The sequence below is a fragment of the Podarcis melisellensis genome (genome assembly GCF_964234715.1).
Source record: "Podarcis melisellensis genome assembly, chromosome: 3".
In the NCBI taxonomy this organism is placed as follows: Eukaryota; Metazoa; Chordata; class Lepidosauria; order Squamata; family Lacertidae; genus Podarcis; species Podarcis melisellensis.
Window position 1 is genome coordinate 110,074,776 of NC_138530.1, and position 14,033 is coordinate 110,088,808.

At 39.9% G+C, this 14,033-nt stretch overlaps 1 protein-coding gene across 1 annotated transcript in view; it reads left to right on the top strand.

Annotated features, from left to right (window-relative positions):
* RANBP17 (RAN binding protein 17) overlaps positions 1 to 14,033 on the top strand; it is a 170,003-nt gene continuing 155,970 nt past the window's right edge. The window contains exons 1-7 of the mRNA XM_081906702.1: positions 1 to 69; positions 1,647 to 1,796; positions 3,505 to 3,595; positions 5,573 to 5,739; positions 8,502 to 8,567; positions 10,129 to 10,233; positions 11,905 to 12,070. Of these exons, the coding sequence (XP_081762828.1) occupies positions 16 to 69; positions 1,647 to 1,796; positions 3,505 to 3,595; positions 5,573 to 5,739; positions 8,502 to 8,567; positions 10,129 to 10,233; positions 11,905 to 12,070 (799 nt within the window). The 5' untranslated portion in view covers positions 1 to 15. The remainder of the gene's footprint in view (positions 70 to 1,646; positions 1,797 to 3,504; positions 3,596 to 5,572; positions 5,740 to 8,501; positions 8,568 to 10,128; positions 10,234 to 11,904; positions 12,071 to 14,033) is intronic.

Consider the following 14,033-nt stretch of genomic DNA (forward strand, 5'->3'; position numbering starts at 1 on the left):
TGACCAAGAATACCTATGCCAGTCATTGCTATTTGGGAACAGAAAAGAAAAATATTTGATATCTATTGGGTAAAAATTCAATTGTTTATTTCAGTTATAGGACATATTTACATATTCAACAAAATCCCAATTATTTACTCACTTCTGCTTAAGACAAGGGTAGACAACCTGTTGCCCTTCAGATGTTGTTGGCTTACAACGGCTATTATCTGTGATCATGAATGGGGTTTATGGGAACTGGAATCTAGTAACATCTGGAGGACCATATCTTTCTCATCCCTGCCCTAAGAACATAAAATGGACATGCTGGACCAGAACATGAGCCAGTCTAGCTAGCCAAGTACCCTTTAAACCTTACAAGTAGGTAAGAAGGTGAAGGTATCATTCCTTTCAGCATGGAGGTTCTGTTTAGCTACCATGGCCAATAGATGTAATAGGCATCCCAGAAGGAGACGTCTAACTCCCTGTGAAAACAATATGTTGTTAGGGTAGAGAAGGGGCAGTGTTAAGCACTTTGTATTTTTATGTACTTTGATAATCATCCAATAATCGTCCTTCATATGAAGTTGCTATTACTAGGGTAATGACTGTACCTTGACATGCACCTTGATTCTTCCTTTGATTAGGAAGGATATCCCACAACTCACAAGTGGTGAGTGGGAAATAAATGGTAAAGACCAAAAGCAGCACTGAAAATATTGATTATTACTGTTAACTTTGCCTGCTTTCTTGTTTGTTAAGCGCAAGAAAAAACATTGCTGATTTAGATGCTCAAGGAAATTTAATTGCTTGTGCATGATTTTCCATTTTGGAACAAACAAATAATCTCCCTTCCCTTTGCACATATGCTACTTCAGTGCTAGGATATTTTTCTTGGGTGATAAATGAACAAATTACTTTTGAGCTGTGAGTGGGAGGAATTGGATGAGCATCCCCTGTGTCCTTCCTCCCTACCCCTTGGCAGTGGCTTAGGGATACTCCATTATTTAAACACACAGGGTTGTACTTACAATGTATGTGCATTTAACCAATGTGATTTCAAGTTTATGCACTTGGCAAGGTGGGAGGGTGGGCAGTAGGCTGGGAGGAAAATATAGGCAATTCCGCCTGCAATTACACTTGCATTTGGAGGTGCGGTTAGAGTGTGTGTGTGTGTGTGACCTTAGGGTTAGGGTTAGGGTGAGTATTACAGGCCATTTTACAGTTTTAAAATGGTTTTTTTGACTACATGCGATTGTGGTTTTATGTGCTGTCTCTGGAACATAACCCAAACAAAATATGTGATTTGACTGTACCATATTTTCTCAAGTCTAATGCGCCATCAAATCTATCATGCACCTCAATTTTCAGAACCTTGAAGCCAAAAAAAGTATTTGACGGTGAATGTAAATGTGCCATTGAATCTAATGCGTACCTTAATTTTCGTAACGTAATTTGGGCAAAAAAGGGTGAGCATTAGATTCGAGTAAATATGGTAGTGATACTCAGGAAAGACTCATTGAGGTAAATGGTATTAAGGTAGTTATGAATATGACTTACTTGGATACAGCCCATTCTGACTTTCATATTCTGTATCAATGTGCATGAATAAATAGTATTGTGAGGATATTAATGGAGGGCAATTCATGCCTGATTTTTACCCCCAGCAGAGTCTGGCAGAGCTAGAAGTTCTTTGTAAACAGCTCTACGAGGGGACAGACTTAGCACAGCGAATACAAGCAGAAAAGGTGCTACTGGAGCTTATTAATAGTCCTGAATGTCTTAGCCAATGCCAGCTTTTACTGGAACAAGGAACAGTAAGTGCTTTAAACTTTATTATCTAAATACACATTCATTAAATGCCTATCCTTTCTCCGCTTTTCGTAAGCAGTAGTGTGAGATTTGAAAGTAGTGATACTGAACTTTTGTAGATTAAAAGGAGATTCCCTCCAACCCCAATGAAAATAAGTTGGTTGCAACGTAATCATTGGAGGTGCTTTTTCTTCTGCTTGTTTTGATTTTCAAATGATCCTCCCCCCCCCCAATCATGGATAAGGTTTGTACAAGCATTAATACTTTAGAAGAACATAGCAAATATGTCATATTTATGCATAAGTTAGGAGTTAATCAGGCTTACCATTCCACACGATAATGGCTTGGTTTACACAAATGAAATACCATATTTTTCGCCCTATAAGACGCACTTTTCCCCCTCCAAAAATGAAGGGGAAATGTGTGTGCGTCCTATGGGGCGAATGCAGGCTTCAGGAGGCTCTCTGCAAGCCTTGGGAGCCCGCGGAAGTTCCCGTCGGGCTCCCTAGGTTTGCGGATAGCAGCCTGCAACTTGAAGCCTGGGGCGCGCTGCACAGCGTGCCCCGGGCTTCGGTTCCCCGACCTGGTTTGGAGGCTGGTGGTGGGGAGAAGCACGCTTCTCCCTGCCGCCAGCCCCACAAGCTCGGGGAAATGCCGCCATCCCGCTGTCCCCCGACCTGGTTTGGGCTTCAGGCAGATATCCGCAAGGCATGGAAGCCCGGCGGGAAGTCGCGCCAGTCTCCCAAGGCTTGCGGAGAGCTGCCTGTTCTGGCGGCTGGGGTCGGGGGAAGCTCGGGCTGGGGGGGGGGAAATAATTTTTTTTCTTTATTCCCCCCCCAAAAAAAAACCCAGGTGTGTCCTACGGGCTGGTGCGCCCTATGGGGCGAAAAATACGGTATTAGCTCCCTTGGGTAAAATGGTGAAATCATTCTAGGCTATTCAAGTTTATCAGTCTAAAGCTATGATCTGACAGATCAAATCTATGTATTCAGGTTGAGCATCTCTCTTCCTGCTTACGGACAGGGAAAGAGTCCCCTTAACTTATAGAGCTCAGAGGCAGAAGGGGCCACATTTATGCAGTATGAAGTCTGCAGTAGGGTCTGAGAGTTTGGACTCAATGTCCTTCAGCCACAGGCAACTTGGTCAGTGATGAGGGATGGTGGGAACTGTAGCCCAAACCATCTGGAGGGTACTGGGTTGTTGTTGGCAGCCATTTGTCTTGAGAGACAATGGAGTGCATCTCCTGGGATGAAGTCAAATTGCTGGGTTAGCAGCACTGAAGTGACCTCCCTGGGGTGCAAGCCTGGGCAATGTGTATGGAGGTCCTGGGCTGCCCAGATGACAAACTCCTCTCTTGGCCCCGCTGATGTTGCTTTAGTTGTTCTGAGAGAGCCGTGATTTAAAAGGAGGGACTGTAGGGTCTATGAAGGTCTGACCCTGTGTATATTTTACAGGCATATCCTTGAAAATAATAAAATAGCTGTTAGATAAATACAGTATGTGTCTTAATCCCATGTGCTTACATAGTAAATCTCAGGACTGAGCTGTAAATTGTATCAAAATGCACACATCCAAGTAAGTAGAGCAAATTTGTGACAGCAAGGTTTTAGGAGATGTATTTCTTGTTACAAGATTATATTTTTGGACGTTATCTAAGGATTTTTTAAATGAATAGTTATTACTGCCACCTGAATTGTGTGCATTTTTCTCTAGACCTCTTATGCACAACTGTTAGCAGCAACATGCCTCTCAAAACTTGTGTGCAAAACACCTCCTTTACCTGTTCAGCAAAGGATGGACATCAGTAAGTATTGTTTATTCCTTTCAGTATTGCAGTAGGGTATTTTGTGAGTGTAAAATTCAAATTTCAAATTGCCCTAGTAGTTAGTCAGAGAGTTTAAGATTGCCAGTCAGAATGATTTTAGGTGTTCTTCGTCTATAGCTGCTATATACTTTATCATTCTTTGAAAAACTGTTCATGTTTCTAACTTAATCTAAAAATCAGATTAAGATGCGATCCGGAATTTGTCTTGTCCTTTATTTTTTATGGGACAAAATGTGTAAACATGTGGGTGTGTTTGTATTGCATGAATTAAAAAGCCTAAGAAATTGATTAGGAGCCTAGGTACGTGTATGTCCTTGTTGTAAATGCATTTATTTTAAACTGTCCCATTGCTTTCAGTAGTCCTGAACTCAAATACTTTTAGGTCTACTCCCTTAACTAGGTTTGATCTGTCAAACAAATGCAGCAGCAGGTATCTTCTTCACCTGCTTTATAACAAAAATAAAAAATAAATATGAATAGATGTGCTAACAAAAATTGCCTTCAGTTTCTCCGCATAAGATATATTTTTTATTTGGGTGTGGGCATAAGAGTACAAAATTCACAAATATCTGTGTCTCTTTCATAATTAATGTGGTACACGCGTGCTTGGGTATTTATCCCTTAGTATAAAAGTCTTGTAAGACATGACCTTCAGTATTTATTGAAATGATCTAAAATATGGACTGTTAGTTTATCAGTTAATAACAAAGGAAAAGTATGTTTTATCTGGGGTATTTTGGAGAAGTCAGCTACATACTGAATTGTTCAGCAGCTCCATCAAAACCCGCCCATTTTGTGATTGAGGCTCTTGTTTAAGTCTAAGCTTAAGTCTCCTTCTTGTTTAAGGAACCTATGTATGTGGGGTTAACATCAAATATTTGCTTAGCTCTTTAGGCTTCAATAATAAAGAGTTTTGTTAATAGTACTTGCCTGTAGTTCTAGTCCAGGGACTTAACATTTAAGGGAGACAAAGCCATATTTGGATCTTTATTCTGAGGCATGCTGTCATGAGCATGTTGCCTACTTGTATCGATGAGCTGATTAAAATAAACAGAACATCTGGAGCTGATACGGTTGCTCAGCTGATTTCTTGTTTAATACAGAAACTTTTCTGACTCTCATCTTCACAGATTCTGAAATAATATCTCCAAGTAAACCTGGCACCAAGCTGGTTAGGGCTCATTGATAGGCAAGAGGCTTTCGAATAAATGGGGGAAAGTGAATACTTGTAAAGGGGGAAGAAAAGATTTATTTATAGAATGTTGTAATGAAATAAGCCTTCTAAGAAATTAAAAAGCAAAATAGCACCCTGACATAGCTAATCAGTTAGTCAACCAAAATAATAGGGCACATGGTGATTGATTCCAGTTGACAACTGGAAGCTCACAAGGTATGGCGTACACAAGTTTCCTGCAGGGTCTTGTCTGCCAGGAAACACCAAACAGTTGTGGAATCTTTAGAGAACTAAAAGTGAGTCTGGTAAGCTGTTCCTATAACCTTGGTAGTTTTGATGAGCTATAGCAGAAATAGCCAATGTGCTTGTTCTGTAACACCCATTGAGCCTGTCCAGTATGGCCAGTAATTTGGGGTGATGGAATCTGTAATCCCAACAGAGACAATCAGGCACTGTTTTGGCTATCCCTGAGCTTTGGTTTTGGCATGGACAGCATGGAAGCACTATGCTTATGAACAGCACTGGACATTTTTCTTGTACATTCAGCTGACATGTTCGGCCTTCTCAAAAATACTATTTCTTGAGTAATTGTAATTTAATAATAGCACTAAAATACCTGCACTTGCTTTGAAGCATTTAATTAGGAATATTACTATACAGGTTTCAAGATCTGGCCTTCTGGAGACTCAATCCGTGTATTTCTCAATAACAATATAACTTAGAACAGCTTGATGTATTGAATATAAAATAATTTTGATTTAATTTTTGGTATTTCGGTACAGGAAACTACATATTAAACTATGTTGCATCTCGACCAAAACTGGCCCTTTTTGTGATCCAAGCTCTTGTTCAAGTAATTGCTAAGATCACAAAGTTGGGTTGGTTTGATGTTCAAAAAGACCAGCTCATCTTTAGAGACATTATTACTGATGTTAAAAAGTTTTTGCAGGTAAGAGAAAGTGAACATGACTGCTTGTTAAAAACATTTCTGTATTAAATATAGTAGTCGCATATTTTAAATGCCATATGATCCTAAGGAGGAGACACAGAATGGAGAAAGTAGTTCAGTCAGCTGCAAATTGTACGATTAAGAACTACCTGAAATACAAAAGAATAGCCGACTTAAGGCGGAGACTATTTATGACTTTGTCGTGAGAACTGTGCTGTAGAAAATGATGCAACTGGATGAAAAATGGATGCAAAAATGTAGCATTGAAATAGACCTCTTGCTAGTGTAATGTTGCATTGGCACTAAGGAGATGTATGGGGCTGCCGGGGAGGTGATGCTAAAAACAGTTGGTTGCATCTCCTTTCAATAATTTCTGCTCTGTACTTCCTCCATGTCGGTCCAGCAGTGCCAGGGGTTGTTGCTGAATGGAGCTAGCTTCTAGTGCTGAATAAAAACAATTTTGTGTCATTTGCACCAAAGTTTCATTTGCCTATTAATAGTAGGGGCAGCATATGTAGAGACTGGTGAATGAGAAGGCTTTTGTATATACAGGAAATCCACATGCATATGAAGCCCCAACCAGATTTGGCAAGCTATGCTAACCCAAGTACATAAGAGGGGATCCATTTATTGTATATTAAATATTCTGTTTTGTGTTGTTCGACTCCAGCTCCCATCATTCCTGACCTTTGGCCATGCTGGCTGGGGCTGATGGGAGTTGGAGTCCAACAACATCTGGAGGGCCATCCCTGCTATAAACTCAAACCTTCAAGAAATAACAAGACTTAAGGTAATGCCCAAGTCCGGGAAATGCCTATTTAAGGTTTTCCCTACTTATGGGAAAACCTTGAGAACTAAGTGATAATTTATACCCAGGACTGTGTGTTGATTCTCTTGTGATTCTTATGGCCAAGATTGTTGCTGTCATGCTCCTGTCTTCTCAACTGTTCAGTTCAATAAGTTTTAAAAATTAAAATAGAAAAGGCACTTCATTTGTTTCAAATTATGTAAGGCAAGGGGAGTTAATAGAGGAAGGCAGTTTCCAAGGGGGTTGTTTTTCTGTGTGGGGAAATGAGTTCCCATAACTTGGAATGAGAAATGTATTTTTATCATCAAAGCTTAGATTAGGTAGTTTTTGCTACCCAGCCTAGGTGGAAGTAGAGTTGTCATTGAATTTTTACAAATTCATTTGAAAGTAAATAGCAGCTGCAAACTGAATATTCAAACCAAAGTGGTGGATTGAGTGTTTTCCCTCCTGGTAAATCTTTGATGCTTGCCAACCACAACTCCTTTTGTCAGATAAAATCTCTGGCACTGAGTGGGAGTGGTGAAGGAGATAAGGAATTATTTAGCAAAGCGAACTCATGATTGTGATACTTAGATTTATTGGTGCTCAAAAAGTGTTTGATATACTTTTATCTGAGTAATCCTTCCCAGAGTGTGGTATGAGGGAGTAGTATTATCTGGATACGGGAAAAGGACTGACTGTAAGAGTTGTTTGTCTTAGGCTACCCAATATGTTAATGGCTAAATGAGATTTAAACTGATCCTGGTTTCACAAATGTGAAACCATCTGCTGTTAAATGTCATTATATTCTGTTTCTATTTTTGCATGAGGGGGGAAAGCTGATAATATGTTACAGTTAATGCACTTTAAAATCATTAGGAAAGTGTGATAAAAATGGCCTTGTGTTCATTAAAAACAAATATGGGAAGAATACTGCGGCTGTTTTGCAGTTATTTTTATTAATGTAATTTGATTTTACATTTATTATTAAAATGTTTGAAGTGTGAATCTGCTGTAGTTAATTCATTAATAATAGAGATTCAAACTCAAAACTTTGCTTCTTGGGAGACTTCCTTCACTGAATTATTTTCCTTTGGGAGACAAAATGAAACCATATTTCTAATTCCCGGCTGAACTTACCATTTAAAATAGAGGTGTTGATCAGCAATAAATATTAAGTCTTGGGCACAAGTGTTTGGATTGTCATTAAATAGGGAAAAACGGGGAGGGGGAGTCCAGTTTAAATTTGTAAATATATCTGTCTTGCCTAGTATAGCAGTAAGTTTGCCTGCCATTCCTGGAATTTGGCTGTGTAGGGCTTTGGAATGGTTTGTTCTCATTGCCTAAGACATTGAGGAGCCAAGGCCAATTTGAGTAGATGGCACTTAACTGGGTTAGCAAGACTAATAGTCTGAACTAATATAAGGCAACCTCATGTGCTTGTGTTAGCAGAGAAACTCCCTCCTCCCTGATATAGGTGTTCAGCTGTTAGTACTTGTGGGTACTGAATTCTGAAGGGGCCGCGAGAATGTATGGGGACAACTCTACCTACTTGATGAAGTTTGTGCTGGCCATCATATTTGTTATGATAATATGGATAAAAATGGCCAGATTCGTCTAAACTCAGTGTTTCCCAAACTTGGATCTCCAGCTGTTTTCAGACTATAATTTCCACCATCACTGATGCTTGCTTGTTAGGGATGATGGGAGTTGTAGTCCAGAAACTGCTGGAGACCCAAGTTTGGGAAACCTTGCTTTAGCAGAAGCAAGGGCTCTTGCTAGCTCAGTGGTCTTCCTCTTCTCCTCCCCACCATGTACCCTGTTGCTTCCCCCAGATCTGCTCTGCAGGGTTGGGAAAAATGATTCAGCTGACAGAATGATCAGAAAAGCACAGTGTTGAATACCTACCTGAGATTAAAAGCCACCTAAAACATTCATTTTGGAACATTAACACTTTTCTCCCTATATGCTGTAGGGGACTGTGGACCACTGCATAATAGGAGTAATGATTCTTTCAGAACTGACTCAGGAAATGAATTTTGTAAGTGTACTTCTTTCTTCTCGAAATTCTTTTATGCTGTCAAGAGAATGGTCAGAGTGTCTTATGGGGCTGAAAACTGGGAAGCTGCTGTACATTGTAAAAAGTAAAAAAAATGCCTAAGAAAGGTTTTTAATGGAATGAAGCAGAGAAATGGGTTGCAGGGAATGTGGCCCATCCAACAGTTGCTAGAATCAGTTATAATACTCTGGAAAAGGACAAAGAAACCACATGCCACCCCACAGCCACATCAAGTAATCACAATTTTCCTCAACCATGCAACATAGAAGTGCAGGCAAATGCACCCTGCATATAGGAAATAGGTTAAGAGAGGAAAGATGCAGAAATGTTCTCTCACTTGTCCTGCAGCTTTTAATAATCCTATCCACACCCCACTAAGGGCTGCAAGGACTATTAGTCTTTATCATTTTGGAGGAAACCAAAGAGAAGATTGAAGGGAAGGAGAGTAAGGTTCTTTATTTGCATTAACTTGTCTTTGCTTCGAAGTATAATCCAAGGTGACACTTTAAAGTGGCATTTTCTTCTCCCGTGGATATTTTTACCCTTGAACCTTGCATGTGGTGTTTAGCATGGCCAATTTTAGGTTTGATGATGGTCATCAGAAAAAGCTGTGCTACACAAATTGACCTGGTAGATGTACATTCTTAACAGATATGTATCATCTGTTGCTGATTGTAATTTTTGCTATAGAAAAGCCTAGTATATGGATGTTTCCCGTGTGTGTGATGATGTCTCCACTAAAATGGTGAGGGACTTACGCTTAGCAATGTGAATTTTTTTAGCAGTTCAACTTGCACAGTATGGGTTGGTGTGATGCGATTATAGAGATGCAGGAATTTAATAAGTGATTTAAGTCTCTTGTGAATGCATCCTAATAATTTTTAGGAGTTCTGCTTAATCCTTATCCTACATGGAATGATTGTCCCTTATACTTTGCGCCATCTCTTCTGGTTTCATATCAATATGATCTTATTCACACTTGCTTTGAAGCAAGTTCAGTTGAATCAGTGGGACTTGACTCTAACATATAGATTTGCCTGAGGTGTCACTGCTTGCTTTGCAAAGTAGCTTGGCTGCACTTATGAAGGAACTGTCCTCCGTAATGACTGAATATTCTAAACTAAGTGTCCTGGTATTAGATATGTATAGTTCTGGGAACTATATTTTAAATTTGAGGATTGTAGGGTACAGATTCTACATGTCTGGAGGACTATTTTTCTGAATGACTTTCTCCACCTGAACTCTGTTCCTGTTCATTTTAAAGCACACGCCCCACAGTAATTTCAGACCCACTTGTATTTTGCGTGGATATTGAGTTCCACACAGAAGTCATATTTATATATCTGTTTCAAATTAGGCTTAACACAAATAGAGGGAAACAAAACTAAGAACGTGGGTAAGGAGGATCATATGAATTAAATAATAAGATGTAGACCTCCTGTTGCGTGATAATTTTCTTGTAGCTCACATACAAGTAATATGTTTTATCAAGTCAAAATGAAGACACACTGATTCTGAAGTGTTTTTTAATTTTTATTTTAAGGTTGATTATTCTAGACCTTCATCAAAGCATCGTAAAATAGCTACCTCATTTCGTGATACTACTTTAAAAGACATTTTGATGCTGGCATGCTCGCTGTTGAAAGAGGTAGGCCTAAACACAAGCTGTATTATAAAGATAGAATTTTCAGCAATGCAGAAATCTTTTGCCCACCATGGGTCTCAAACTCACTACCCTGAGATTAAGAGTCACACGCTCTACCGACTGAGCCATCCCAGCTTTACCCGAGTGGCTAATAATTGCATTTGTTTTTGACCAAAATCAGTATGCCACCAGAACATAGTTTGTTGTTGAACAAGCAACAGAATAGAACATAGTAGAATAGAGATGAATTCACGATTGGAATTAGATGCAGAATATACATCAGTACCTGTCTATGATAAGTCTAACTGGCTTATGAATTCAGCATGAAACAGAACTCTTGCCAGTAAAGCTCACAATATGCTGGGTTTTTAACAAATAATACTCTTTGCTCCAGTGTAATTGAGCAAACATTTGTCGTGAAAAGTTAAACTAGCCACTGAACGTGGTGTACTTTAAACACATGAATAGGCTTATTTCAGTGCAGATCCATGAGAAGCCTTGGTGATGGATGGGTGCAGAACAGAGGGACAGCGGATCATTTATTTCTCTCCCTGCTTGCCCCCATCAGGTCTATCTCTATGTTGTCTCCACTTAAATTTCTGAAGCATGATATTAGTTTATATTGCTACTTTTTTTTTAAATAAACCAAGAGAAGTGATTTTTGCTTCTTCTTCTTATTATTATTATAATTATTATTATTTGAATTTATATACTGCCCTATACCAGGGGGTCTCAGAATGGTTATTGTTGGATTGGTTACCGTTGGATGTCAAGGCAAACCACAGGGTACAATTCAGTGCTATGCTACTACAGTTGTTCCTCCAGTGCAAAAATTTCAGCTTGCCACACAGAATGATCTCCCCTCTCTTCACCCCACACACTGTTCTGGGAATTCTCCAGATCCCCCAGAGCCCATTGCAGGAGGCAGGAGGGAAAGTCCCATTGCAATAGCAGAACTCAGTCCACTGGCTTCCACAAGTGTGTCTATTTAGTTAAATCCAGCCCATAATTCATATTCTACCATGAATGTGCAGGTAGCTCCCATATAGCTTTTCCCGCAAGTGAGAGCAGCAGACCAGGATCATTGGCTTGCAATGATAAATTATGCTGGCGATCATAGTTCATTTTTTGCTTTGCACAGTGCATAGTTAAAATGCAGCATTCCTTTCCATAAGATGACCACCAACTTTAGTTATTTTAAAAGCAGATTAGACAAATTTATGGAGGATAAGGATATAAATGGTAGCTAGCCGTGATTGCTATGTTCTGTGCCTCTGAAGTAACAGTTGCTAGGGAGCACAAATTTATTAATTTGTTTTTATTTATTAAACTTGCATTCATTCATAGATCCCAGGGCAGTTCACAAATGGGGAGGTCGTTGCTACATTCATATCCCACTTGTGGGCTTTCTGTAGGCTTTTGGATGCTGGACCTTTGATCTGATCCATCAAGGCTCTTCTCATCTTTATGGTGTGACCTGATGATGATTTGTATGAGCCCCCCAAAACACCCCACAGCCCCTTGTTTGGACATATTGCTAGGAGAGGGATCATGCTTTGTTGCTCTCAATAGGTGAGGAAGGAAGAAGCAGCTATCTGCGAGGTTGACTATGATATGTGAATGTGGCCAGTTACTGACACACACTTTTTTTTTTCTTTTTTGGTCTGGATTTAGATGTTGGCAAAACCATTAAATCTTCAGGATCAGCAACAACAAAATCTAGCAATGCACCTTTTGAAGCTTGTCCTCAATTGTCTTAACTATGACTTCATTGGCAGTTCAGCAGATGAATCTGCAGATGATCTGTGCACTGTACAGATCCCAACAAACTGGAGATCAAGTAAGAGAATTAATTAGTGGTGATAACCTAACATTTTACGTGGTGCCCATGACTATACACGTTTGAAGTTGAATATCTGTTTTGCATCTAAAGGCATTGTATCTTATGGAGGTATTTTTGATCATGATATTAGTTGCAAAAATAATAATAATTCTGTGGGTTGGGAGAGGAACTGTCATGACAAAACCTCACATATTATGCAGCTCACAACCATTTGCTGTCCCACACCTTAATTCCCTGAACTTGGACAGTAGTCCTGGGTAGAATTAAACTCTTTGCATTTGAAGTGTGAGCCATGCAGTCAATATGTAATGTAAGGGACTATGGTTTATATTTGTCATACGTGATGCTTCAGGGTGGTTGGTATCCAATGAAATAATGTTGTACTAATTTTGTTTCTTGTCCCCTCCTAGCCTGTGAAGTGTTAGTATTAATAATACAGGGGCACAATGATGTACTATGGAGTTCCATGATACTAGGACTATAATATACCATAAAAACAGGGACGACCAACCATTTTTGGGCACATTTGGAATTTTGAGGAAGTGCCAAGGGGCAGCAGTCACAAAAATCCCCTCATTCCTTTTTCCTTCACCTTTTCTTATTCCTTCCCTCCTGAATATTCCCCTTAATACCCTTCCCTCCCATTGTCCATCTAGCTGTTCTTCTATAATTGCTGTTTTGCAAATATTCAATATTCTCTTGAAAAAGTGCAGGTGAATCCATGCCCAACTAACCATGATATTACTCCCAGTCCTTCCCTATCTGAATAGAATGTTTCATTGAACCCATTCTTAGTGGTGAAAACTGCTTTAAGTTAATCATTCTTTAGCGGAAGAGAAGTTAATGAAAGTTAAAATGGGCAACGTGTATACAGCAACAACAGTCTGCAGAGTGCAATCTTCCTTTTCTCTCTAGTACATCCATTTTGCCTACTCTGGAAGCTTTTAAATAGCGTACATTGTTGCTGCAGTGGTTGCTTCATTGGTCCATTAGAAAGCTTCGGTTAGGTAATGTACTTAAGAAGTATGTGCAAACTATATTCTGTGGGTCTCCCTACCTTCCAGCTGCTGTGCTTTGTGCTGAACAGCTTTTTAAAAATGTCAGCCTTTCACTTTGGAGAGGCAGTAGTAAAGACTGAGATGCCTCTTCTCATTTTGTGTATATATTGCTAAAGTTTGTTCCTTGAATGTTTTCCCTTCCCTACTGTTTGAAAAGAGCTTTTAGTTAAAAAGGAACTTTTCAAAGCAAAGTTATTTATACCTGTAATATTTGTGTATTTTGTGGGACATTTTAAAAACCCAGTAAGCATACATAATGTTAAAATGGCAAACGGTACTGCTTCATTGTGTTAATAGAAAGCTATTCGGGTCATGAAACAAAAACTGTCGGTTTTCAGGGGTATGCTAAAACCTGGCATAGGCTGTGAACAAGAACTTTATGTATATTCACTCTTTCCTAAACGTAACTCTGACAACCAATGAAACGGGGAACAGGGCTATGGTTTGGTTTACAGTGGTACCTTGGTACTCGAACTTAATCCGTTTCGGGAGTCCATTCGACTCCCGAAACCTTTCGAAAACCAGGCTTCCGATTGGCTGCAGGAGCTTCCTACACTCAAGCGGACGCCGTGTCAGATGTTCGGCTTGCGAAAAGCATTCGCAAACTGGAACACTTACTTCCGGGTTTGCAGTGTTCGGGAGCCAAGCTGTATTGTCCTGCTTCTCCTGTGCTTGACAGCAGTGGATTTGCGCCCCCTACCCCATGGATTTGCGCCCCCTACCCCGTGGATTTGCGCCCCCTAACCCTAACCCCCAGATGTTGCGCCCGGTGGGGCCGGCCCCCCCTGCACCCCCCACGCTACGCCACTGCTTGACAGTCACAAGGAGAGGCTGAGTCAAAAGAAGGAATACTGAAATAGCAAGAGTAGAATTTAGTGCTGATCTTAAGCAGTGGCAGGTTC